The sequence below is a fragment of the Acomys minous genome (genome assembly GCF_964271855.1).
Source record: "Acomys minous genome assembly, chromosome: 15".
Taxonomy (NCBI): Eukaryota; Metazoa; Chordata; class Mammalia; order Rodentia; family Muridae; genus Acomys; species Acomys minous.
Window position 1 is genome coordinate 99487963 of NC_140497.1, and position 26470 is coordinate 99514432.

At 51.4% G+C, this 26470-nt stretch overlaps 1 protein-coding gene across 1 annotated transcript in view; it reads left to right on the top strand.

The window, feature by feature from the left end:
* The window catches only part of KIF5A (kinesin family member 5A), a 38541-nt gene extending 12271 nt beyond the window's left edge, over nucleotides 1-26270 (top strand). The window contains exons 2-29 of the mRNA XM_084759602.1: nucleotides 4759-4846; nucleotides 4964-5037; nucleotides 5371-5475; nucleotides 5949-5997; nucleotides 6649-6704; nucleotides 6928-7015; nucleotides 7220-7344; nucleotides 8958-9062; nucleotides 9205-9353; nucleotides 9594-9742; nucleotides 9879-10054; nucleotides 11829-11897; nucleotides 12690-12896; nucleotides 13168-13314; nucleotides 14614-14802; nucleotides 15110-15227; nucleotides 15568-15632; nucleotides 15718-15827; nucleotides 16624-16725; nucleotides 17306-17366; nucleotides 17589-17660; nucleotides 17793-17897; nucleotides 20257-20473; nucleotides 20677-20830; nucleotides 20951-21030; nucleotides 21528-21555; nucleotides 21923-22034; nucleotides 23691-26270. Coding sequence (XP_084615728.1) covers nucleotides 4759-4846; nucleotides 4964-5037; nucleotides 5371-5475; nucleotides 5949-5997; nucleotides 6649-6704; nucleotides 6928-7015; nucleotides 7220-7344; nucleotides 8958-9062; nucleotides 9205-9353; nucleotides 9594-9742; nucleotides 9879-10054; nucleotides 11829-11897; nucleotides 12690-12896; nucleotides 13168-13314; nucleotides 14614-14802; nucleotides 15110-15227; nucleotides 15568-15632; nucleotides 15718-15827; nucleotides 16624-16725; nucleotides 17306-17366; nucleotides 17589-17660; nucleotides 17793-17897; nucleotides 20257-20473; nucleotides 20677-20830; nucleotides 20951-21030; nucleotides 21528-21555; nucleotides 21923-22001 — 2967 coding nt within the window. The 3' untranslated portion in view covers nucleotides 22002-22034; nucleotides 23691-26270. The remainder of the gene's footprint in view (nucleotides 1-4758; nucleotides 4847-4963; nucleotides 5038-5370; nucleotides 5476-5948; nucleotides 5998-6648; nucleotides 6705-6927; nucleotides 7016-7219; nucleotides 7345-8957; nucleotides 9063-9204; nucleotides 9354-9593; nucleotides 9743-9878; nucleotides 10055-11828; nucleotides 11898-12689; nucleotides 12897-13167; nucleotides 13315-14613; nucleotides 14803-15109; nucleotides 15228-15567; nucleotides 15633-15717; nucleotides 15828-16623; nucleotides 16726-17305; nucleotides 17367-17588; nucleotides 17661-17792; nucleotides 17898-20256; nucleotides 20474-20676; nucleotides 20831-20950; nucleotides 21031-21527; nucleotides 21556-21922; nucleotides 22035-23690) is intronic.
* Nucleotides 26271-26470: the final 200 nt, after the last annotated feature.

A 26470-nucleotide genomic window follows, 5' to 3' on the forward strand; every position in this document is an offset into this window, starting at 1 on the left:
CCGAGCATGCTACACACTCACTCTGCGCCACAATCCAACTTGTTTCTGTGGGTGTTTGACTTTGTTCTGGTTTTCCTTAATACTGAAATGAATGTTTTGATATCCATCTTTTATCACTTCAGTAAGTGTTTTTGCCAACTGCACCCTTAGCACCGGGATCTTGGTACAGAGCACAAATATTTAAATACTTAATGAAATAGAATGACTCAGTAAAATAAGCTCACCACACCCTACTAAGGAGTTCCCTCTGCAGCTCCATTGTGAATTCTGTTTCCCCGGCTTTAAGTGTATGTTTTGGTGCTGGGATCAAACCCAGGGTCTTGCCATAGGACAGCAGGTGTTCTGCCACGAGCTTCCCCCTGATCCCAGCCAATTCCTGGGCGTCGGATGCAATGATTATGGAGAGACCAAATAAATACTGCCGTCTGGTTTTAACCAAACGCCTGATTTAATTTAAAAGACATTATTTTGGTCTAGTCTTTGGCCTTGAAGTCCTTGTGCAGCTGAGGGTGGCCTTGGGTTTCCGAGCTTCCGGCCTCCATATCCCCAGGGCTGGGTTTACAGGAATGAGCTGCCACACCTAGTTTATCCAGGATCAAATCCAGGAAACAACAGTACATTTCCAGCCCAATTTGAAATTTAATTTTATGATTTTTCGACATGCATAGGTGTTTTTCTTGCATGCCTGGTGCACACGGAGGCCAGAAGAGGTCATCAGGTCACCTGGATCTCGTGTTACAGATAACCGTGAGCCACCAAATAAATGGGTGATAAACTATCTCTCCAGCCCCAAAGACTGGCCAGGAGTTCACTTTGTAGACCAGGCTGGCCTCGAACTCATAGTATAGCAATCTGCCTGCCTCTGCCTCCCAAGTGCTGAGATTAAAGGTATGCACCACCACCGCTGGGCCTGATTAATTATAAATCTTTACATTAACTGATAACCACCGCAAAAAGAAGACTCCCTGAATAAGGTTGGGGGAAGGCCAGCTCTATAAATACAAATCTTTAGAATGCAGTTGAAGACATCCATTGAATACTCAGGGCCTTATCATGTAGCCCTGACTGCTCTGTTATGTACGCCAGGCTGGGTTTGGAGTGACAGAACTCCACCAGCCTCTGCCTCTGGAGTGCTTGGGTAGCAACGAGCTTTGTTGGTTTGTTTGTTTGTTTTGTTTTGCTTTGTTTGTTATTTCGAGACAGGGATTCTCTGTGTAGCTTTGGCTGTCCAGGACATGCTTTGTAGACCAGGCTGGCCTGAACTCACAGCGATCACCTGCCTCTGCCTCCTGAGTGCTGGCATTAAAGGCGTGCGCCACCCCTGCCCAGCTGCAATGGGCTTTTGATCAGAACTACAGCACCAGGTGTGAAATCTCCTCCTGTGGGGTACCTGATAACAGCTGTGCCATTATTGCCCCAGTAAGCACAGGTCAAATTTGTAACTTTCTGTAACATTGTACAATTGCAACATTGTACAAATACTGGCTAAGACCACTGACTGTTTTTTCTCCCCCAAAAGCAGGAATAGAACCTTCTGGCACTATGCAAGCTAGCTAGCAGGAAGGAAGTTTTCTGGTCAATTTGAGATTGATCTCTCTATGTCCTGCAATCAATGTGAGTGGTGTCTTCAGTAATACAGTCTTAGTGTGTAGTTATGAGACATTAAAACATTTTAAATGAACAGGGCAATGGTGGTGCACACTTTTAATCGCAGCACTCAGGAGGTAGAGGCAGGTGGATTCCTGAGTTCAAAGCCAGCCTGGTCTACAGAGTGAATCCAGGACAGCCAGGGCAACACAGAGAAACCCTGTCTTTCAAAAAACCATATATAGCAGGCTGGAAAGATGGCTCAGTAGTTAAGAGCACTGTCTGCTCTTCCAGAGGCTCTGAGTTCAATTCCCAGCAACTACATGGTGGCTCACAACCATTTATAATGTGTTCTAATGCTCTTTTCTGGCGTTCAGGTGTACATGCAGATACACAAAATTAATAAATCTTTTTTAAAAACATATAAGCTGGGCGTGGTGGCGTATGCCTTTAATCCCAGCACTCGGGAGACAGAGGCAGGTAGATCGTTGTGAGTTCAAGGCCAGCCTGGCCTACAAAGTAAGTCTAGGACAGCCAAGGCTACACAGAGAATCCCTGCCTCGAAAACAAAACAAAACAAAACAAAACAAAACATACATATTATATTATTTAACAATATAATATATATTATATACTGCACACATAATAATATATTATATTATTTAACAATATATATTATGTATATGCACACATACATATATACATAATTTAAAATAAAAATAAATCGTATTTATTGATTTACTTTCAGACAAGGTTCCTCTTTTTATTTTATTTTTTTGGTTTTTCAAGACAAGGTTTCTCTGTGTAGCCTTGGCTGTCCTAGACTCACTTTGTAGACCAGGCTGGCCTCGAACTCATAGGGATCTGCCTGCCTCTGCTTCCCGAGTGCTGGGATTAAAGGCATGCAAACTAAGCCTGGCCAGAGACAAGGTTTTTCTATGTACCTCTAGCTATCCTGGAATCCACACTGTAGAACTCAGAGATCCATCTGCCTTTGCCTCCCTCAAGCTGATAGTAAAGACATATGCTACCACACCCGGCTAAAATAGATCTTTTTAAAAAATAATTTAAATTATTTTGTTTTTATTTATTTTTTATTTTATGTGATGTTTCCTCCAAGTGTATGTCTGGAAAGGGTCAGATCTATTAGAACTGGAGTTACAGGTGCTGGGAATTGAACCCAGGTCCTCTGGAAGAACATCCAGTGTTCTTAACTGTAGAGCCATCTCTCCAACCCCTAAAAAAGAATTTAATCCAGTCCATGCCTTGTAATCCCAACACTTGAAAGGTAGAGGCAGGATTGCTGCAAATTCAAAGCCAGCCTGGTCTACATCATGATTTATAGGCTAGCCAGAGCTTCACAGTAAGACTGTCTCAAAAAATATGTGTCAAGCAGGCGTGGTGGTGCACGCCTTTAATTCCAGCACTCAGGAGGCAGAGGTAGGCAGATCTCTGTGAGTTCAAGGCCAGCCTGGTCTACAAAGCAAGTCTAGGACAGCCAAGGCTACACAGAGAAACAAAAAGTGTCAAAAGCCAAAACAACAAATAAACACTTGATAAAAAGTAACCGGTGCAGGATTCACAATACAAAGTATCATCTTTCCTGGTTTCTCTCTCCAAAGTAACCACTGCTGACACTTGTGAAACTCTTCCTAGACAAATAGTACGGTGCACATGGGGCAGAATTGTGGAAGTGCGCTTAGCACAGCTGCCGTCTAACCCTGGTCAGGTGGACGGGGTGGGGGCTCTCTTTAGTTTTTTAAAGTTCATCTCCCAAGCTCTGCTGTGGGTGGATCCGGAGGCTCATCTTTCAGTTGGACACGTGTGGACTCTAGTGAAATCATTCACAGAATGGTCTGACGGATAGCGAGACACAACCCAGGAATCTGCCACTCACGACAGCGTATTCCCTGGGTCTGATGATCTTTTCTGTTTGCTCTATTGTTGTTTCTGTGCTTGGCTTCCTGCTCGGGAGACAAGTGCTCCCCCACTGAGCAACAGTTCCTTAAGGGGCATCCCCGTTTCTGATTTCATATACTTCTTTCAAACTGAGGGAACTGTGCCAGGGTCTGTGCAATGTCTCTCCATGCCTGATTCCCTCACGCCCCAGGAGCATTCTACACCTGTCACCAATTCTGCATCTTTTAGTAAACACATCTTTTTTTTTTTTTAATTATGTGTAAGAGTGTTTTGTCTGCATGTGAGTGTACTGCATGTGTGCCTGGTGCTGTTAGAGCCCAGAAGGGGACACTGGGTCCTCCGGACCTGGAGTTAAGGGCTCTTCTTTTTGTTGTTGTTTTGAGACAGGGTTTCTCTGTGTAGCCCTGGCTGTCCTGGGCTCACTCTGTAGACCAGGCTGGCCTTGAACTCCCAGAGATTCACCTGCCTCTGTCTCCCAGGTGCTGGGTTTACAGGCATGCGCCACCACACCTGGCAAGTTAAGGACTTGAAAGCTACTATGCGGGTGCTGGGAACTGAACTCAGATCCTCTGCGAGAGCAGTACATGCTCTGGGCTGCGGAGCCACCTACCTCTCTCTCCAGCACCTTTCTTAGTACATCTTAAAGAGGTTCAATACCACTGGGCGGTGGTGGCGCACGCCTTTAATCTCAGCACTCGGGAGGAAAAGGCAGGTGGATCCCTGTCAGTTCAAGGCCAGTCTAGTCTACAGTGCAAGTCCAGGACAGCCAAGGCTACACAGAGAAGCCCTGTTTCGAAAAAACAAAAACAGAAACAAACAAACAAACAAACAAACAAAAAGAGGTTCAATACCTGCCATACAGCTTGGTAGGGGAAAAGATTTTTAAAATTTTTAGGTTCTTTCCACTGTTAATGAATGGTTCCTCGCTTTCTAGTTTTCCTTTGTCTTTTTCTGTCTGGTTTCCCAGGAAGGTGTTTGGGCTTAGCGGAAGAGCTAGAACCTCACACCCAGACGAGGACCCCTTACCAACCTCACTGCGTGACAGTCCTTAGTGACAGTCCACCACAGCACACTCCTGCTGTCAAGCGTAAACTCTGTGGCTCCGGCCAGGCGCCCTCATCTCCCGACCAGCCCATGTGTTTTCAGGGCCCTAGCGTGAGATGCCTTTTGCAGGCTGATGGAAAGATCCGTGGCATTCGTCTTTGTCTCTCACTCCCGGCTGAGGTCTAACCTGTATTCTTTGCCCTCCAGGGAAAGCCATATGTCTTTGACCGCGTGTTCCCCCCCAACACGACTCAGGAGCAGGTTTATCATGCGTGTGCCATGCAGATTGTCAAAGGTAAGAGACTCCTCTTCACAGTGTATTTTCCCATGTTCACCATTACACACACACACACACACACACACACACACACACACACACACACCAGATCTCTTTCTCTGTCTTCTCTTCCAGACGTCCTTGCTGGCTACAACGGCACAATTTTTGCTTATGGACAGACATCCTCAGGGAAAACACATACCATGGAGGTGAGTGCTCTGACCTGGCGGTTGAGGGATTCAAAGACCGTTCGCAGAAGAGCAAAGAATATCCATAGGGGAAACTCCAGGGGTCAGTGCGGGTGGGTCGGGAGCATGGGATGAGGAGCACGGCAGCAGGGGAGGGTGGGATCCCTTTAGCCTGCTCACTTTCCCTCATTGGATCTAGAAAACCAGCAGCAACGGAGGTCCGAACACTGCTGACTTATCAGCTTCCGCTCACAGCAGACATGGCGGGGACCATCTCCTGAGAGCACCCTTAAGTCACTCAGGCCCCTGCCTGCCTGAGTCTCAGCCTTACTCTGCTGTGCCTTCACTCCTCAGGGGAAGTTGCATGACCCTCAGCTGATGGGGATCATCCCTCGGATTGCTCGAGACATCTTCAACCACATCTACTCCATGGATGAGAACCTTGAATTCCACATCAAGGTGACCAGCATATATGGCTTCCGGGGCCTCAGATGGGATCTGAGAAGGAAAGACCTAGAATGAGCCAGCTAAAGCTTTACTCTTCCCTCCAGTCACCTCAGCCTCTCACCAAGATGTCCTTGCTGGCGCTTTCCCAGCCACTGCCCTCCTTGAGCCAGTCCTATTGCTTTGGGATTCCCATGCTAGGTTTAAGATCAGTCTCTTGGGGATGGAGAGAGAGATGGCTCAGAGGTTAAGAGCACTGGCTGCTCTTCCAGAGGACCTGAGTTCAATTCCCAGCACCCACATGGTGGCTCACAACCATCTCTACCTCCAGTTCCAGGGGATCTGCTGGGCTCTTCTTGCCTCTGTGGGCACCATGCATGCACATGATACACACACATTCATATAAACAAAACATTCAGATGCATAAAAATAAATAAAATGAAAACAACAGACCATCTCCTCACATTGTCCCCTTTCTCCCTAACCAGGTCTCTTATTTTGAGATTTACCTGGATAAGATCCGGGACCTTTTGGATGGTGAGTACTTGGATGGTAAAAGCAGGTGTAGAGGCTGAGGACAGAGAGGGACTTTACCCAGAGATTGGTTGCAGCTGAGCATCGGGGGCATGCCTCTTCATACCAGCATCCTCTGGCTCTACTCCCTACAGACCTTGCCTGTAAGCCTAGTGACTTAGAAAGCTGAGGCAGGAGGATTGTGATTTTGAGGTCACCCTAGGCAAGATTGTGTCTCAAAAGGAAAAAAGTAAAAAGGGATGGGGTGGCGGTGAGTGGTAGAGCCTGTTGGGAGTGAGGCCTTGGTCTCAAACCCTAATTAACATGGGGAAAAACAGGGCAAGGAGGAGGAAGAGAGATAGGAAATGTAGGCAGGAGGGGGGTGTGAGGGTCTGGGCTCAGGCTCCAGTGCTGAGTGCTCAGTGCTTCGGAAACAAAAAGGAAAAAAATATCCCCAAGTCTGGAAGAGTCATGGGATGAGCTCAAAGGCTTAGTCCTTACAGAGGCTGAGAACAGCTACAGTCCTGTCAGGGGGGTTGGGGTGGGGCCTTCCTGTGACCGTGGCATTCTGGTCCCCCCCTCCCCCGGAGCCCCTGGGAGTCTCCCTACCCTTGTACTGCAGGGTTCCTAGGGGTGGGAGTACTGTCTCTCTTAGCCTGCTCTATCTTGATTCAGTGACCAAGACAAACCTGTCTGTGCATGAGGACAAAAACCGGGTGCCATTTGTCAAGGTGAGAGTGGGGTGGGTTCTCGTGTGCGGCTGGGGCATCAAGAAGAGTGTGTGTGTGTGTGTGTGTGTGTGTTGGGGCAGGGAAGGGGCAGTGACCCAGAAGGTGGGTGACGGAGATGTGCCAAGAGGGGTTTGGAAGGGACCCCTGGCAGGTCACCTGGGTGGTGTGTGGCCAGCTCAGTCTGAAGATGAACGTTTATGGTGCTGCTGTTTGCCTCCTGCAGGGCTGTACCGAACGCTTTGTGTCCAGCCCAGAGGAGATTTTGGATGTGATCGACGAGGGGAAGTCCAACCGTCACGTGGCTGTCACCAGTGAGTGGGGAGAGAAAGAGCTCCTGGGTCTGGAGGTCTTACCACTCTTCTGTGCCCACTGGGGGACGAGCGACAGAGGAGGAGGGGCCCTTAGGAGATGACACAGTAGGGACGGTCCTGGGTGGAGTGGCAGCTAGCAGGCCGTGCGCCTGAGGACCGCAGCTCTGCAGGGGCTGTAGGTAGAGAGGGCCCTGTCTCCTGCAGATATGAATGAACACAGCTCTCGGAGCCACAGCATCTTCCTCATCAACATCAAGCAGGAGAACATAGAGACCGAGCAGAAGCTCAGCGGGAAGCTGTACCTTGTGGACCTGGCTGGGAGCGAGAAGGTTGGGGATGTTTGGAGCGAGGTGGGGTGGGGGTGGGGGTCAAAAAGTAATCCTTTGGTGGGGGGGGAAGGTTTGCCTTTTTTTTTTTTTTTGGTTTTCCAAGACAGGGTTTCTCTGTGTAGCTTTGACTGTCCTGGACTCCCTTTGTAGTCCAGGCTGGTTTGCCTTTTTAAAAAATTAAATCTGGAAGAAAAAAAAAATAAATCTGGCCCTGTGTTTTGGCAATGCACGGTTCATTCCAGCACTTGGGAGCGGCAGGTGGACAGTGTGAACCCCAATAGTAAGCAAATGTTTCACCATTAAAATAATAATATTGCAGGGAAGTGGTTCAGTAGGGAAAGGATTTGCTGTGCAACGCCCGAGGACCCGAGGTCAGACCTCCAGAAGCCACATAAAACTGGAATATGCTGGTTCGGCCTGTAATTCTAGTGCCCCTACAGCTGGAGGGAGGTGGTGTGAGCGACAGTGAACAACAAAGGGGCCACCCTGAAACAAGGCAGGAGTCGGGGACCAACGTGTGAGGCTGTCTCTGCCCACACACGTGCTATAACATACTCACGCCCTGCCAGCACCTCTCTCTCTCTCTCTCTCTCTCTCTCTCACACACACACACACACACTCACAAGCACACACACTCATGCATATACACACAAACACATACACGCACACACACACACACGCACATACAAACATAGGCACACACGCTCGTGTGCACACACATGCGCATACACACACACTCACACAGACACACACTTATAATCCAAGGTGGGGGACACAACTCATTTGGTTGAGTGCTTACTTAGCAGGTGCGAGAGCCTGGGTTTAATATCCATCTCCCACTGCATGAGCTGGCACATGCCTGTTATCCCAGCACCTGAGAGACGGAGGCAGGAGGGTCAGCCCATTCAAGCTCATCCTTAGCGGCAGAGGGAGTTCAAGGCCAGACTGGACTAGTCACCTTGGAGAGAGACTGGGGGAGAGGAGAGGAGAAGGCTGCACCATGGGTTAGGTGGAGGAGAAGCACGTGGCCGGCATGGATGGAGATTTGGCCCAAAGTATGTGGGATTATGGAAGGGAGGTAGCTTGACAGAAGTTATTAGAAGCAGATGGCATGGGATTGAGGCAGGGATCCCATGCCTGAGGCCCTACTATGAAAAGTAGTTTAGAGGATTGATATCTGCCCTGCCCCAGGATAACTAAGGCTATTTTAAAATATAACAAGTGTCTGTGTCTTGATTGATTGCTAGCCGGGCCTACTGGTAATACAGATAATTTTAAAAACAACAGAGACACTTCCCACCCTTACTCCCAAATAATCCAGTCAATTTAGTTTGTTCCCGAGCTCATACAGGCTCATTACTGCCAGATCCCACTTCCCGCTCTCCCTGCCACCTATCCCCCGGCAACCACAGGCTTACCCTCCGGCGCTGGGTTTGCTAACCAGGGATATGTCATATAAATGATAGGCTATCAAGGGTGGGGGGAGGGAGGGACTTCAGCAAGAACTTTCAGGGCAGTAGGGGAAGGGTCCCCACCCTGGCCAAGCCCCGCTCTGTCCTGTTCCCCGGTCCCTTCAGCCTCCCTGCCATACTTGTCCTGTAATTCTCCGACAGGTCAGCAAGACCGGGGCAGAGGGAGCTGTGCTGGACGAGGCCAAGAATATCAACAAGTCTCTGTCCGCCCTGGGGAACGTGATCTCCGCTCTGGCTGAGGGCACTGTAAGTGTCCCTAGGTCACCCCAGCCTCTTCCCTGCCTCCCCGATTTCTCATTGTCTAGTCTAATCGTTCTAATCAACCCCCCATTGCTATCCTGCGTTACCTGGTTGGCATACTTTTTCTCATTCATGGCCTGCCTCCTAGAAAAGCTACGTGCCATACCGTGACAGCAAAATGACCCGGATTCTCCAGGACTCGCTGGGTGGGAACTGCAGGACCACCATGTTCATCTGCTGCTCGCCGTCCAGCTACAATGACGCAGAGACCAAGTCCACCCTGATGTTTGGGCAGCGGTCAGTGTCACAGTCCCCAGAGGGATTCCGGAAGCCCTGCCCAGTCTCATCCCTTGCTAGTCACATGAACATACGTGTGCACATGCACACACACCACATGCATACACATGCACACACCACATGCATGCACACACACGTACACACACACACACACACACACACACACACGAACACACACACGTATGCCTCATATCAGCAGAGACTGACTCGTGTTTCATCTCTGCTCTTCTTTTCACTCAGGGCAAAGACCATCAAGAACACTGCCTCTGTGAATCTGGAGCTGACTGCCGAGCAATGGAAGAAGAAATATGAGAAGGAGAAGGAGAAGACCAAGGCCCAGAAGGAGACGATTGCGAAGCTGGAGGCTGAGCTGAGCCGGTGGCGCAATGGTTAGAGAAGGACCACTTGGGAGGTCCTGGCTAAGGGATGGCGCCCCAGGTGGATCAGTCTAGAAACCCCCCCACAGATACCCAGAGGTTTGTCTCATAGGTGACACCTGATGCGGTCTTTCCTCCCCTCCGTCAGGAGAGAATGTGCCTGAGACTGAGCGCCTGGCAGGAGAAGACTCAGCTCTGGGAGCCGAGCTCTGTGAGGAGACCCCGGTGAACGACAACTCATCCATTGTGGTCCGCATCGCACCTGAAGAGAGGCAGAAATATGAGGAAGAGATCCGCCGCCTGTACAAACAGCTTGATGACAAGGTGAAGGCAGAGGCTGGGCGGGTGCTGAGGGCTGAGAGGCTGAGGGTACAAAAGCTGGCTTGTGACTGGTGAGCTGGGGGGGCGGGGGGCGGCGGCGGTGGCAGGGGGGCGGGGCTTCCTGCCAAGCCTGACCGCCTGAGTTGCTTCTCCAGGGACCCGTGTGGTGGAAGGAGAGAAGTGACTCCCACACTGTCTTCTGACCGCCACACAAGCACTGTGGCGTGCACATGCACACATCACACAAACACATGCACACTGTCATTTTGTTGTTGTTTGTTTTTTGAGACAGGGTCTCTCTGTGTAGCCTTGGCTGTCCTGGACTCACTCTGTAGACCAGGGTTGGTGTCAAATTCACAGAGGTCCTCTCGCCTCTGCCTCCCGAGTGCTGGCATTAAAGGCCTGCACCACTGCACCCAGCCACGCTGTCATTTTTTTTTAAAGTTGCTTTATATAACCACTATGTTGTGGAAAATAAGTTGTTGGGTTTTTTGGGGTTTTTTTGTTTTTGTTTTTGTTTTTTTTTTTTTTTTGGTTTTTTGAGGCAGGGTTTTCCTGTGTAGCCTTGGCTGTCCTGAACTCCTTTTGTATACCAGGCTGGCCTTGAACTTAGAGAGATCTACCTGCCTCTGCCTCCCGAGTGTCTGGATTACAGGTCTGTGCCACTCGGCCTGGCTTGGAAAGTAAGTTTTAAAAGTAAAAGAACATGAAAGACATCAGTCAAGTGTCACCTAGAGACAACAGTGTTAATATTTTACTGGTTTTTTTTTTTTGGTTTTTTTGTGTGTGTGTGTCATGCAACTGAGGTATACGGTTGAGTAATTTGCATCTGGTTTTTCTTGCTTTTAGATAGTCTCATATTTTAGGGGAGCCTCAGACTCTTGCTTCTCCTGCCACAGGCTCCGAGGTGCTGGGGTGACAAGTGTGGCCACTCTGACCAACTCTAGATTTTTCAGTCAGGGTTACATTACAAGTAGTTTTCCACCTCAGTAACGGCTCTTCGTAAACGTACCTGTTTGGAGCGAAGGCTATAGCTCAGTTGGTAGCGTGCCTGCCTGGCAAGCCCAGGGCGTGTAGTATGATGCAATGGCAGGGATGGGGGCACAGGCCTGGAACCCCAGCACCTCACGTGGAAACGGAAATATTGGAAGCTCAAGGTAGTCCTTAGCTATACAGGAAGTTTGAGCCTGCACACCCTGTCTGGGGGGAAAAATCATTTAAATGGATGTCTGAGAGCTCAATTGTCAAAATGTATTTGGTTGTCATGCACAAGCATTTGCTCTTGAGGCTGGAGAGATGGCTCAGTGGTTACGAGCACCGCATGCTCTTCCAGAGGTCCTGGCCTCCATTCCCAGCACCCAAATGGCGGCTCACAACCACCTGTAACTCCAGTGTTAGGAGATCTGATGCCTCTTCTGGCTCTGAAGGCATCAGGCATACATGTGGCAGAAAGACATATAGGCAGACAAAACATCCATATGCATAAAATAAAAAAATATTTTAAAAGTAAGATATATATATATATATTCTTCCTATAATCCCAGAACATAGAAGGTTGAGTCTAAAGGCTATGGATGTGTAGACCTCTGCTGTATAGTGCCAAGGTTGTCTCAAAGGCATTGAAAAAATGTGTCCCATACCTGTAAGGAAGCCAGGGACAAGCCTCCTTTCAGTGTGTGAGCTTTCCAACCTGAAGCAGCAGTCGGAGTTTGAGGGGATCTGGCTTCTCCCTCAAGTGGGAGAAGTGGCCCCTCAGCACCTCTTCCATCTCTGACAGGATGATGAGATCAACCAGCAGAGCCAGCTCATCGAGAAGCTGAAGCAGCAGATGCTGGACCAGGAAGAGGTAACTGTGGGGGGGGGGGGGGCGGGAAGGGAGCAGCCAGAGGGAGGCAGGGCTCAGCCAGAGGCAGGGCTTCAGCTCCTTCCTTGCAAATAAAAAACCGCTTCTTTAGCCCGGGGTTGGGTGTGGCTGAGGGTGTGGCTGTGTAGGCCGACTGTGAGCCTGGCTGAAGCCCTATGGTTGATCTCTAGCATAGTGTAGCCCAGTTGTGGTGGTGCACACCTGGTGCACACCTGTAATCAGGATGGAAGTCAAAGGTCATTCTTGGCTGCAAAGCCTTGGATACAGGAAACTTCATCTGAAAACAAACAAACAAACAATGGAAGAATGGGCATTCTACTTATCGACCTATGAACACTGTGCAATATGGAAACTTCACTTAGGAGGTTGAGTCGGGAAGAGCAAGAGTTCAAGGCTAAGCTGGGCATGGTGGCACATGCCTTTGATCCCAGCACTCAGGGAAACAGAGGCAGGTGGATCTCTGAGTTTGAGGCCAGCCTGGTCTACAGAGTGAGTTCCAGGACAGCCAGGGCTACACAGAGAAACCCTGTCTCGGAAACTAACTGAAAGAATCCGGCTCTATTTGCCATCAGCCAGGTGTGTCACTATCCAGGCTGCGCAGCAACCAGCTAGGTTGTTCTGAAAGCCCAGGTGATGGAGTCCCGTGCTTTTCCTGCTGGTTAATGTTTGTGTGTGTGCTAGGCGGGTGTCGAGACTTAGCTCACACAGGCCTAGGGGCCAGAGGCGATCATCGCTGACATCCTGCGGTCTCGCATGCCCACCTTTTCCTTGAAGCTGTTAGTGTCCACTCGGGGGGACAACGAAAAGGTCCAGCGGGAGCTGAGCCACCTGCAGTCAGAGAACGATGCCGCGAAGGATGAGGTGAAGGAAGTGTTGCAGGCCCTGGAGGAGCTGGCGGTCAACTACGACCAGAAGTCCCAGGAGGTGGAGGAGAAGAGCCAGCAGAACCAGCTGCTGGTGGACGAGCTGTCCCAGAAAGTGGTAAGCGGCTGGCGAATGTCCCAAGGGCCCCCAACCTCTGCTTCCTGCTGCTGCATACCTCCTGAGCTGACATTCAGTGTGTTGAGACGCCCTGCCCCAGCCTGCCTCTGCAATGTGCCCTTCTTTCTTCCAGAAGCTTCTGCAGGGTCTGTGTTCTGTCCATAGCAGCCCTCAGAGTCTTGCATGACATGAGAGGCTCTGCTCAAGCTGGGAAGGGGAGCAGGAGGTTCAGGAGGCTGGCAATGGGAATGACCCTAGGGGCTGTCCCTAGGCCACCATGCTGTCCCTGGAGTCTGAGCTACAGCGGCTCCAGGAGGTCAGTGGACACCAGCGAAAACGGATCGCTGAGGTACTGAACGGGCTGATGAAGGACCTGAGTGAATTCAGTGTCATTGTGGGCAACGGTGAGATTAAACTGGTAAGTGGGAAGATGGAACAGTGCTGTTCCGGTTATTCCTGCTCTGGGCACTGGAGGGAGATGCATGGTGGGACAGTCCATCCTTTGTGGAAGGAAAGAGGACATCCCTTCCAAGAGCCATATTGGGAGACTAAGGCAGGGGAAAAAACCGAGTTCTAGGCCAGTCTGGCCTACATAGCAATATCCAATTTTTGTTTGTTTCTTTGTTATTTTGTTTTTAAGGTAACAAAAAAGGGATTGTGCCTCAGATTAGACACATAAAAACGTTGAGAATTGCAGGTACAACTAAGAAGACGTGTTCTAAAGGTTTCACACAGGGCTCCAGAAATATTAGTAGCAGGATCTAGAGGTGACACAGGGTAGGAATGACATGCAAATCTATGCATAAGAAAATGACCTATTGTGACTATGAAACAGAACTAGAGTTGCTACAAAGGAAAGCCCTGCTTGCTGTGGAGCTTAGATCGTCCTTGGGAGGCTGAGGCAAGCAAAGCACTTACCCAGGGCTTTGAGACAATGTAGCAAACAGAAGAAAAGACTCATTGATTTTTGTTTTGCTTTGTTTTTGTCTTTTGAGACAGGGTTTTTCTGTGTAGCCTTGGCTCTCCCGGACTAAGTTTGTAGACCAGGCTGGCCTCGAACTCATAGTGATCCTCCTACCTCTGCCTCCCGAGTGCTGAAATTAAAGGCCTGGGCTACCACGCCTGTCAACTCATTGATTTTTAAGATGGAAGGGGAGGACTATCAAAATTTGACATCTGAATGTAAACAGAGGCTTTGAATTGACGTGTTAGTTAAGGTTACCATTGCTGTGAGGAAACACTGTGACCAAGAGCAACTTGGAGAAGGAAAGGGTTTGACTTACATATCGTGAATCACAGTTCACTGAGGGAAGCCAAGGCAGGAACTCAAACCTGGAGGCAGGAGCTGATGCAGAGGCCACGGAGGGTGCTGCTTACTGGCTTCCTCCTCATGGAGTGCTCAGCCTGTTTTCTTATAGTACCCAGGACCACCTGCTCAGGGATGGCACCACCCACCAGGGGTTGGGCCCTATTGCATTGATCACTGATTGAGAACATGTCCTATAGACTTGCCTACACCCCTGATATTATGGAGGCGTTTTCTCAGTTGAGTTTCCCTCCTCTAGTTTGTGTCAATTTGACATAAAACCAGCCAGCACAAGCTGCTAAATTGTTGAGGAATTCCCGGCTTCCTTGAGCTCAGGTGGGGGGTGAGGGGGTATGGACACAAGCTTTCTGCCTCAGAGAAGCAGCCGTTCCTCCTTCTGCCCACACTCAGCCAGTGGAGATCAGTGGGGCTATCGAAGAGGAATTCACAGTGGCCCGGCTCTACATCAGCAAAATCAAGTCGGAGGTCAAGTCCGTGGTTAAGCGGTGCCGGCAGCTGGAGAACCTCCAGGTGGAGTGTCATCGCAAGATGGAGGTGACTGGCCGGGAGCTGTCGTCCTGCCAGCTGCTCATCTCGCAGGTGAGTGTCTGAGGAAGAGAGAGGCGGCTGCTCTTTGGTTATGGATAAACTCCCAACACCCACCTCTAGGTCAGCGCCTTAGGTCAGTGGAGATGAAGGCTTGAAGATGCGGGGTGATACTGGGAGAATCCGGGCCAGAGACAAAGTTCAGGGGTTACTTTAAAGGAAGAATCTCCGTAGGAACAGCCCCTGGCCTTGTCGCCTCATAGAAAGTGCAGCAGGAGGGGAAGGCATGGGGGGGGACAGCTGCAGCACGAGAGCCTTAGCATCCTTTGCTGTCCTCATGCCCACAACCTCCCTTCGCCAGCATGAGGCCAAGATCCGTTCACTCACGGAGTACATGCAGAGTGTGGAGCTGAAGAAACGACACCTGGAAGAGTCCTATGACTCCCTGAGTGATGAGCTCGCCAAGCTTCAGGCGCAGGGTGAGGCCCTCTTCCATCTATCCCAGCCGCCCTCAGATCGAGGTCCCAGAGGGACCAGAAAGGGAAGTCACACGCGTCGGAAGAAATGGCCCGACAGATTGTCGCTTGACACCAGCTTGAGTCCGGTGCGAGCTCACGTGCTGCTGGACGTGTAGCCTGGGTTTCACGCTTAGTTCCTCTTACATGGATCGTGGACCCTGTTGCCCTCTGTCCCTGATGACTCAAATCGGGACTGTCCCGATGCAGAGTGTCCCTGTGCATCCATCCGCCCACCCCACCCCACCCCTCCGACCTGGAGCTCAACGATGTCATGGAAGCTGTCTTCCTCTCTTTTAATTAGAAACTGTGCACGAAGTGGCTCTGAAAGACAAGGAGCCAGATGCACAGGACGCGGAGGAGGTGAAGGTAAGCTGGGAAGGTGTGAGGTGGGTGCTTGGCAGGGCAGGGGCCGGGGGACCTGGCTCTGAGCGCAGGGTTGGGCTGTTTGCAGAAGGCCCTGGAGCTGCAGATGGAGAGCCACCGAGAGGCCCATCACCGGCAGCTGGCCCGCCTCCGGGATGAGATCAATGAGAAACAGAAGACCATTGACGAGCTGAAAGAGTAAGGGCTCGAGGGGGCTCCAGCGTCTCTCCCGTCCTCCCGGCCTGCTGTGGCCACGCCAGTGCTCTTTCTGGATCTTTAATGTCTAAGGTCATGTCCTCAACAATGACACACTTTGAAGCCCAAATTCAAGAGACAGGAGAAGGGCTGGAGAGATGGCTCTGCGGTTGAGAGCACTGGCTGCTCTTCCAGAGGACCTGGGTTTGATTCCCATCACCCACATAGTGGCCCAAAACCATCTGTAACTCCAGACCCAGGGGATCCAATACCCTCTTCTGGACTCCTCGGGTACCAGGCACATGGGGCGCACAGGCACACACGCAGGCAAAACACCATACACATAAAAAATTAATAATTTAGCCAGGTGGTGGCGGCGCATGCCTTTAATCCCAGCACTTGGGAGGCAGAGGCAGTCGAATTGCTGTGAGTTCACGGCCAGCCTGGACTACAAAGTAAGTCCAGGACAGCCAAGGCTACACAGAGAGACCTTGTTTCGAAAAACCAAAAACCAAAAAAAAAAAAAAAAAAAAAAAAAAAAAACAACCCCCCCCAAAAAAAACCAATAATAATAACAATAATTTTTAAAAAAGACACAAGAAGTCCTTGAGACTTATAACTGGAGTACTCAGGGTCCCATCTTGTCATGAAGACGGTAGCCAGTGTTTATCCGTGGTATCTGAAAGCGGACACATCCAGTCTCACTGGGACACACAGAAGACAAGTGTGTGCAGGGAGGGCGGGCTTCCTCTTTCTCCCTTCAGCATCTCTGTCTCTTCGATGCCCCCACCCTCCCCAGCCTGAACCAGAAGCTGCAGTTGGAGCTGGAGAAGCTTCAGGCTGACTATGAGCGGCTGAAGAACGAGGAGCACGAGAAGAGCGCTAAACTCCAGGAGCTGACGTGAGTGACACGTTCCCCGGCAGGCTCAGAGTTGCGGCGCAGACGTGTGTGTGCGTGCGTGCGTGCATGTGTGCATGCATGCGTGCGTATGTGAGTGTGTGTGTGCGCGCGCGCGCGCCTGTGGTGACGATGTTCACAGGAAGCATGAACGGGTAGGGAGAAAGGAAAGGAGACCAGCAGAAATGACTGCCGGGCCGGGCGTGGTGGCGCATGCCTTTGATCCCAGCACTCGGGAGGCAGAAGCAGGCAGATCTCTGTGAGTCCGAGGCCAGCCTGGTCTATATAGTTCTAGGATAGCCAAGGCTATTAAGTACGAACATCAGGCTTGATGTGGCATAGCTGGCATCATGATCCCAAGAAACTCTGTATGTGGCCATGGATGCCCACGGACTAAAGAGTTGGCAAGGGTGCATATCTGGTAGTTTTAGCTGTAAATACTAGAACCATGGTCTTTCCTAAGATTTCCTTTCTGATGCTGCACGGCAGACGTGATGGTAACGTGAAGACAAGAGGAATGGTGGGAAGGAGCATCCCGAGGGGCCTTCCTCATCCCGCATCCTCCTTATTTTTCTTGCTACAGATTTCTGTACGAGAGACACGAGCAATCCAAGCAGGACCTCAAGGGGCTGGAGGAGACAGTTGTGAGTGGCTTCCTTCTGTGCCAGGTTCACAGGGTGGGAGAAGGGCCCCGTCCTCCTCAGCTCCCCCCCTCTACTCTTCCCGGCCTTTTACTGTGAGTCTGCGCCATAGTCAGGCTGAGAGACCCATCGACTAGATAAGCTGAAGGTTTCAAACGCCCGTGGCCGGGGGGAACGGGAGCGGGGAGACCAGATGCCCCCCCAATTCTGCATTACCCTTCGCAGGCCCGGGAACTCCAGACCCTCCACAACCTTCGCAAGCTGTTCGTTCAAGACGTCACGACTCGAGTCAAGAAAGTAAGCGCCGTCCTCAGGTCTCGGCAACCCTGTACTGCCCTCCCTTCTCAGCGTTTCTCCAGCCTGTTGTCCCCCCGTGGGCTCGGTTTGGCCTTGGCACAGCCATGTCTTTTCTCCCTTCTGTCTAAGCAGAGTGCAGAAATGGAGCCCGAGGACAGCGGGGGGAGTCACTCCCAAAAGCAGAAGATCTCCTTTCTTGAGAACAACCTGGAACAGCTTACAAAGGTTCACAAGCAGGTGAGCGTCCAGAAAGGGGTGGCGAGACCCTGAGGCCGGGGCGCTGCGGTACCCAAGGCCCATGGATTCGGGAAGAGCTGGCTGCACGCTGTCCGCAGGCTCCTCTGCTCACTGGTTCCTTCTTTGGTACCTTCTCTGGTTCCATGTGCGCCCTGATCTTTGCTATGAGCCTGTTTTTCCTTCTCAAAAGTTTTTCTTGAGCCTATCTTTACTTAAGGTAGAAGTGCCCAGCCCTGCCTTGGAGGAGGAGGTTGAAATGGAGGAAGGATGTAGAGGCACAAGGGTATAACCACAGAGGCGGGCTAGGTGGCTCAGCGGCAGGCTTGCCTAGGCTGCACCTGGGTGCACCTCTAGCCCTATGTGGCTGTCAGGGGATAATCGTACCAGACTTCAGATAGGGATATAAGAAAAACAAGGGGATTGGGCAACTCCATTTGCTCACCTGGGGCAGGTATGTGGGACGTTGACTAATGTTCTTCGCATGGCCCACCCAGCCCCTAGTGGGGGCCAGTCAAAACCTCTGCGCTGAGCTGCTGCCTCTCTGTCCCTTCTTGCTTTTGCTGCTCTGAAGGTGGAAGCCTGGGTGTCAGAGGTATTGGGCTGGATGGGCGAGAGGGGGCAGTCCAGAGGAATCGGGACAGGAAATGTTTGGTGCGTCCACAGTGGAAGCGTCCTCGTCCACACCAGGGAGCCAGCGCACTCAACAGTCTGGCAGCAGGCTCTGATTGAGTGATGACATAAGCCACAGCCTAAGTTCCATCCCCTTCCTGTCCAGTCTACCTTCGGATTCCGTGGGGACTCATTCTCACTAGCCGTCCCACCTTCTCCTCCCAGCCTGATGGCCGTGTCCTCTGGGAGACTTCCCAAATGCTGGGGTTGTGTCCTTTGGACCTGTTGAGGTGTTAACTAATTATCTTTCCCTCCTTCTGTTATGAAATGGTATAACATCTTAACAGAAAAGCTGGATGACAGGACGTCATAAAAAGAGGAGGAGGGGAGGCAGCTATTGCTAGGGACGTAGCCTGTGCCTCCCTAGTTGGGAGAATACTTGTTGACCGTGAGCAAAGCCCTAGGTTCAACCCCAGTCCACATCAAACTGCAGCCAGGCACGGTGGCATGGGCCTGTGGTCCTAGCACCTGAGAGGCTAGAGTTTGAGGGCAGCAAAGGCAATGTCATGAGTTCTAGGCCAACCTGGGCTACTGAGTAAGACCCTGTCTTCCTTTCTTTGTTCCTTCCTTCCTTTGATTTTTGTCATTTGTTTTGGTGTCGTTGTTTTCGAGTCAGTTTCTCTGTGTAGCTCTGGCTGTCCTGGACTCAGCCTGTAGACCAGGCTGGCCTCGAACTCACAGAGATCCGCCTGCCTCTACCTCCCAAGTGCTGGGATCACAGGTGTGCACCACCACGTCTGGCCTTTGTTTTTTGTTTTTTGAAGCTGCTCCTTTTTTCCCTTCCTCAAACCCTGTGCCTCTGCTCTTAAGGCCTAAACACCAAAGCCTGCTCCCCTAAGGGACGGACAGGATAAGCAAAATGCCCTGCCCAGCAAAGTCTATAAAGGAAATAGAGTTGTAAAAACCCACCAGTTAAGCTCAGCCAGCAGTGCAGCGACACTGGAGGACTCCCTTAGTCGGCTAAGGTTGTAATGCAGGTTCTGGTACCATCTCTTTCCCCAACCGACCGACAGACCGACCGTGTCCTATGCTATGCTGGCCTGCCTGACCGCCCCCAGCCTCCTTCCCTCCTGGCCCCCAGGGCCTTGCACTTGAGCAGTTTCAAGTGCCCCAGTCATTGTGTGGGCCCTGCAAAATGATCCCAGGGCTGTTTTTTGGCTGCAGAGTGGTCGCCATCACACTCTAGCTTAGTTCTATGGGATGGGGGAGGATGGTTTGGAGGTCTTTGGTGAAGGTAACAAGCACAAATGTTTGTGCGATTGCAAACATTTTCTTTCCTTCCTGTGAGGCTCTGTGTGTGGCTGTATGGGGGTCCCCGGTTCCAGCTTCTGCTTCTGCACCGCTCTCAGTTGCACCCCTCTCAGCCCACGTCTGCCCCACTGTCACCTGGTCTTGCTGTCCCACCCTTTGCATGCCCATATAGCCATCTCATCCCCATTGGGGCCCTGGAGCTGTTGTTCTGGCACAGGCTGTGACATACAGTGGAAGGGAGTGTCCAGGTGGATGGGCCCCGAGACGGGGAACTGTTACAAGACCTAAAGGGAGGGAGAAGGCCTCTCAAGAAAATGATACCGTCCTGATTTCCCTTTATTCTCTCTCTCTCTCACTCCCAACCCCCACACTCCGCTGGTGACACTATTTTGGGTCACTGGCTTTTCTTCGGGCTTCTTCTGTTTGGCTCACTCCACAGCTGGTACGTGACAATGCAGATCTGCGTTGTGAGCTTCCTAAATTGGAAAAACGACTTAGGGCTACGGCTGAGAGAGTTAAGGCCCTGGAGGGTGCACTGAAGGAGGCCAAGGAGGGCGCCATGAAGGACAAGCGCCGCTACCAGCAGGAGGTAGACCGCATCAAGGAAGCAGTGCGGTACAAGAGCTCCGGCAAGCGGGGCCATTCCGCCCAGATTGGTGAGTGGTGTCAGTAGGCGAGACCACATCAGCCCCAGGAGCAAAGCCAGCCAGTCCCTGAGTGCCAAACAATTCAATGCTTGCTTTTAGCCCCATCCTTTCCAGCAAAGGATGATGAGGTCATTTTGCTGCGGTTGGCTTGGGGACCAGGGAAACTTGGGGTAACCAATAGCTCTCTCACAGTTGTGTCTTCTCTTCTATAGCTAAGCCTGTAAGGCCTGGCCACTACCCTGCCTCCTCACCCACCAATGCCTACGGCACCCGGAGCCCCGAGTGTATCAGTTACACCAACAACCTCTTCCAGAACTACCAGAACCTGCACCTGCAGGCTGCACCGAGCTCCACCTCAGATCTGTAGTGAGTGAGCGTGACTTGACCTCCTTTTCAGTAGAGTGGCCCGGACGGGTGCGGGCATAGTGGTGTTCAGGGTAGCAATGGTGGGTTCTAGGGGCCGCCTCTCCATTCTGTTTCTTCCAGCTTTGCTAACTCCTGTGCCAGCAATGGGACCACATCTGGTGGCCCCTTGGCTTCCTACCAGAAGGCCAACATGGACAATGGTGAGTGACAAAGATCCAGCCTACAGGATTCCCAGGGGAGATGAGAACTGTCTATGACGGACACTAGCAGAACCTTTCTCCCATGCCAGGGTGTCAAATGCAAAGACAGCATCACAGCCGAGGGCAGGGGCAGAGCCCTTGCCTAGTGTGGCTACTGCCCCGCACTCGGTTCCTGGTACAGGGTGGGGAAGGTCTGGGGAGTGATTCATGTGGCCCACTATCTGAGCCTTAGGCTTACCTAGATCCCCGCCAGACCCACTAGTTTCTTCAGCAGTAGGCTGCCCCTATCGCTGCCGCCCTTCCCCGTCTGTCTCTTCTGAGTGAGCACTTGGAGACTTTCTAAAAGTCTAGCAGTGCAGCCTTGGCTAGGTGAGGGGAGGATGCCTCAGCTTACCAGTTCCTCAGAGGCGTTAGGAGGGGAAGGGTTTGTGAAGACTGTTCCTCACATCAGCCCTTTCCTAACCCTGTGTTCTCAACCGTCACCCCCCCCCCCCCAGGAAATGCCACGGATATCAACGACAACAGGTACCCAGATGCCACCACCCGTGGGTTTGCTAGGTGGGACCAGAAAGAGTCCCATGTTTTTCTCTATTTGGACTTCCCTGGAGTTCTGATGGGAGGGGGGGAGGAAATGAAGCTCACTATGGTTACTTCATGCAGCCAGGGAGCCGGGGCGATCCAGGTACTCCCTGCTCTCTGCCCCTCCCCATTCCAGTCATGGCGCTGCGGGGGAGAGTGCCTGCTGACCTTGGGCCAGGCCTTGGGTTTCCCTGGGAAGCAGGAGTCTTCCCTGTCCCTGCCCCTCGCCCTCCTTCCATTAGCTCCCAGGCATGCTATTGGAGCACTGAGCATGGCAGGATTGGAGCTGACTGAGGTGCGTGTCTTCCTCCAGGAGTGACCTGCCATGCGGCTATGAGGCTGAGGACCAGGCCAAGCTTTTCCCTCTCCACCAAGAGACAGCAGCCAGCTAACTCCCATTCCTGGCTACGAATCTGCACTTTCAGGTAGCTGCAGGCAGCTTTCCTCCCAGGCCCCAACTGCCTCCTATTTGGCCATGGCCTCTTCTGTTTGTGTGTGTGTGCGTATGTGTGCACCTGTGTGTGAACATGTTCATGTGTGCATGCATGTGTGCACGCACACACATCCAGAGGCCAAGGTTGGTGTGGGTGTCTTCTCCTGTCACACCCCACCTTATTTGTTGAGGCGAGATCTCTTGCTGAACCCGGAGCTTGCTGTTCGGTGTAGACTGGCTGACCAGTCACCGCCCTCCCCACACACACCTGCCTGTGTCTGTTCCCCAGTGCTGGGGTAACAGACTGGCTTCTGTGTGCCTGCTGGGATCTGAACATAGACCGCATGTCTGTGCAGTAAGCACTTTATGACTGAGCCAGCTTCACATCTCACTCACTCTCTTCTTTAAACCATTTCAAAACCTTTCATCTCCGGCTTGGCTGGGTATGGTGGCACACACCTGTGATCCCAGATGGAGGCAAGTAGAATCATGAGTTCACAGAAGCCCTGGGTTAGTGAGACCCTGTATCAGAAACAGACAAAACCCTTTGCTAAAAACCCAAATCACATCAATGTGCCCTTTCCCTTTCCCGAGCCAGTATCCAGCCCTGACCAGCCATGGCCCCAAGCTTTCCCTTAGCTGCTGGCGGTAGCCGCAGTGCTGCTTTCCACCACCAGGGGTCGCTGTCACACTAAGGTAGTAGGACAGCTTCGGAGACCATCCCATGGTGCCTCTGCCTTTCGCTACACGGAGTGATGTCTGCTTTATTCTTGTGCTCTCCCTGTATCTGTACATGCTACATAACCTATGATGCTCTCTGACTCTGAGTGCCTCTAGCTAGTGGCAGGCCTCTCCTCACTATTCAGTGAAAATGGAAACCAGTTGCCTCCCCGCCCCCTTTGTTCCTAGTGTCACAAGGTATCTTGTCATGGTTGCTTTAGACTCCATGTGGACAGTGGGATCTATTTCGTTGTCCATGTTAGAAAAGACCCTCTCTCTCTCTCTCTCTGGTTTTCTTTTCTTTTTTTTTCTTTTTTTTTGTTTTGTTTTGTTTTGTGTTGTTGTTGTTTTGTTTTTTGAGACAGTGTCTCTATGTGTAGCCTTGGCTGTCCTGGACTCGCTTTGTAGACTAGGCTGAATTTACAACAATCCGACTGCCTCTGCCTCCTAAATGCTGGGATTAAAGGCGTGTGCCATCACACCCTCACTTTTTTTAGGTGTTCAAGACAGGATTTCTCTGTGTAGCCTGTCCTATCTGTCCTGAACTCACTTTGTAGATCAGGCTGGCCTTGAACTCATAGATCTGCCTGCCTCTGCCTCCCAAGTGCTGGGATTAAAGGCGTGTGTCACCGACGTAGCTGGCCTAAGGCCCAGTCTCTTGCTGGGCTGCACCAGACCACAACCCTCTCAGGCTTTCCCAGGATAGTGGTCCAGGCAGAAAACACCAGAAAGAGAGAGCTGGGAAGAGGGAAGAGGATGCTGGGAAGACTTGGGGTGGAGAAGAGGATGGACTGGCTGCGAGCAGGGATGGGGTCGGCTTGTTGGTGTTAAAGGAACAGAACCAAAGTGTCTGCCTACGCCATCTGCCTCCACAGAGGCCTGCGGCTGCGGGCCGGCTCCTCACACCTTCTTTCTCTTTCTTTCCCAGTTTCTAAGAGGGACTGAGGCCTCTTCTCTCAGCATGCTGCAAAACCTGTGGTCTCTGACACTAACTCCCTCCCCAGCCCGTGTTGTTGGACTGTTGGATGTGTCCTCTTCCTCCGTATCTCTTTGTACTCTGTATCTACATATCGGAAGCTGCTGCTATGTCTCTTCTCTCTCCAGCCCACTCTCTGTCTCTGATGATGTATTTAGCAGTTTTTAAGCATAGTCTCCCCTCCTCAGTTGGCATTAAGGGGGGAGGGGAATGTTTCTTCTTTCTTCCATTTACTCGTTTCTTACACTGAGTGATGTTAGTCACTGAGTAGAGGTCACAAAATGACAAAAGGAAAAATGGGAGCTAGGAGGCTGCCATCCTTCTCTCCCACAAACACACGTGTACATGCACATGTGCGCGCATACACACACACACACACTCACACACACATACACAGTGTACATACAAAGCCTTAAGCAGAAGAATGTCTTAGCATCTACGAAAAGAGAGAACCAGACCCCCCTCTTCACACAGAGCACAGAGGAGGACCCAGTGGAAGGGTTGCTAAGTCACCCTTTGCCACACACACCCCTCACCTGAGTCATGAGACTGCGGGTACTGACTTCCGTCCTACAAGTCTGCCTTTCGCTCCCTTCTTCCCAGTCTGACTGCTCAAGGGACTGTCTCCCTTTCTGGCCCAAGCCTCTTTTGATACTTTCCACCCCAGATATCACAACCAGAACTTTAGAGTTGGCTTAAAAACTATTCTGAAAAGTTGAGGAGGCAGACCTCTGAGAAAAGGCTGCTCGCCTGTCTGTGCCCATAGTTGTAAGCAAGTGGAGTCAGAAAGGTTGGTCTCCTGGGTCTGGGGAGCGAACAGGCTGGGGGAGGGGGGCACTGTGTGCTTTTTTACTGCAGTGCCCTCAGGCTGAAGCTCCAAGCTCATCCTTCCTCCCATATTGGGCTGCCGTGCTTCCCGCCTCCGACTTTGGTTTGGGGCTTCCGGCTCACTGGCATAAGCCGCATCTAGATGCTGCCCTTCAGGCTGGGGTGAAGCCTTGCCCCGTCCACCTCCCTCCTGCATAGAGTTCCTCTGTTACGCTCCATCTGGTCTGGTCCCAAGTACACTTTAAAGACAGGGGTGGGGCAGCAGGATGCAGGTGGTGGCTGGCAGATTCCCTAGCACTGCCAAAGCTGCGTATGGTGGCTGACACTTTTGAATGTTGCTCTCAGGAAGCCAAGGTAGGAAAATTGTTAAATTTAAGGCTAGCCTGGAGTACACAGTTAGTAGTAGTCCAGGACACCTGGAGCTGTCTCAAAACAAAACAAAGTGGAAAAGAAAGGGACAGGCCAGGTTTTTTTTTCAGAGGTGGCAGAGGCTAAGGGCTTGAGCCTAATGCTCTCCCCACAGCCATCCTTAGCCCTGGTCCCCTCCTCTGCAGCAGTCAAGAGGGCGTTGCATTAATTGACATGGGCCTTTCCACCCCTCTACTGAGGCAGTTTTCCAGGTAACTGGAGGGACGAAGGGAAACTTAGCCTAAGCCAAGAAATCCAGCCCAATATCCAGGTACCCAGTCTTACCCATCACGAGGGACCATGACTCCCCAACAGCAAGGCAGCCTGCTGTCCAGATCCTTCTAGATCTCAGAGGAAAACTCCGTGTGGAGGACAGCTGGTAAATACAGGCTGTAGTGACCTGGACTTCTTCAAGGCAAAGCTCCCACTCTTTTTACCTGCTGAGGAATGGTGGAGGTGAAAACAGTATCGGAGTGGTGTGGGGGAAGTCCAAAGTGGCAATTTTCAAACGCTTTTTAAGATAAGTCTTATATAGGATGACATAGGGCTTTGGTGGCAGCCCGGTGATCCTGTGCTTGCCTAGGACAAAGCGTGACAAGTCCAAAGTTCAGTCTATCTCTGGAACTGCAAAAACCAAGAGACAACCAAAATGGTAAAGTAGCTCAGAGCTGGGGAGTTTATCATTTCTTTCTTTTCATACTTTTTTCCCCCAAGTGGAAAGTGTTTAATTAGTTGGAGGGCCCTGAAGCAGTCCTAAGAGCTTACTTGCGAGAGGGGTCCACTCTGGGTCCCCCACCCTAAACCACAACTCAAAAGGAAGGTGGTGGTGCGGGGGACAGGTGAGCCACACTGCCCAGTGGACAAAGAAGAAAGACAGTGCCCCCACATGATGCCACCAGGACGCCTGAGAATCTGAGGGAGTTCGTGTGATCTTGCCACCGAACGATTCTTTCAAAATACAAGCAAGGGAATGTGAAGGTACACAGCGGAGCAGACAAGGAGGGGGGCCACTGAGTGGGCAGCCCTGTCTCCCGCAAGATGGAAGGAAAACCGCCGTTTGCTTATACTAACGAGAACCAGCCCCTCCGCCAGAAGGCTGTCAGTACACCCTCCCTCCTTACACTCACTGCATCCCTCTCAGAGAGCCAGGTCACCACGAGGACCACCTGGCCCGCCCACTCACATCTGCCAAAATGTTGCATGCCATCGTGGAAGACAAACCAAACCGCACAAATCCCAGTGTGTATTTACTTGGTGGACACAGATACCTTTAAAATAAAATACATCCAATGATGACTGTGCTGCTGGGTTTGCTTTATTTAAAAAGGGCTTTGTGTTTGTTTTTATATTTGTTAAGTGTTTAGGCTGCACGTATGTGCGTGTGCCTGGTGCCCTCCAGAGGGAGGAATAGGGCGTCAGAGCCTCTGGAAGTGGAGTCGCAGGTGATTGTGAGCCACCATGATGTGAGGCTCATGCTCTCACACAGGGAACCATTA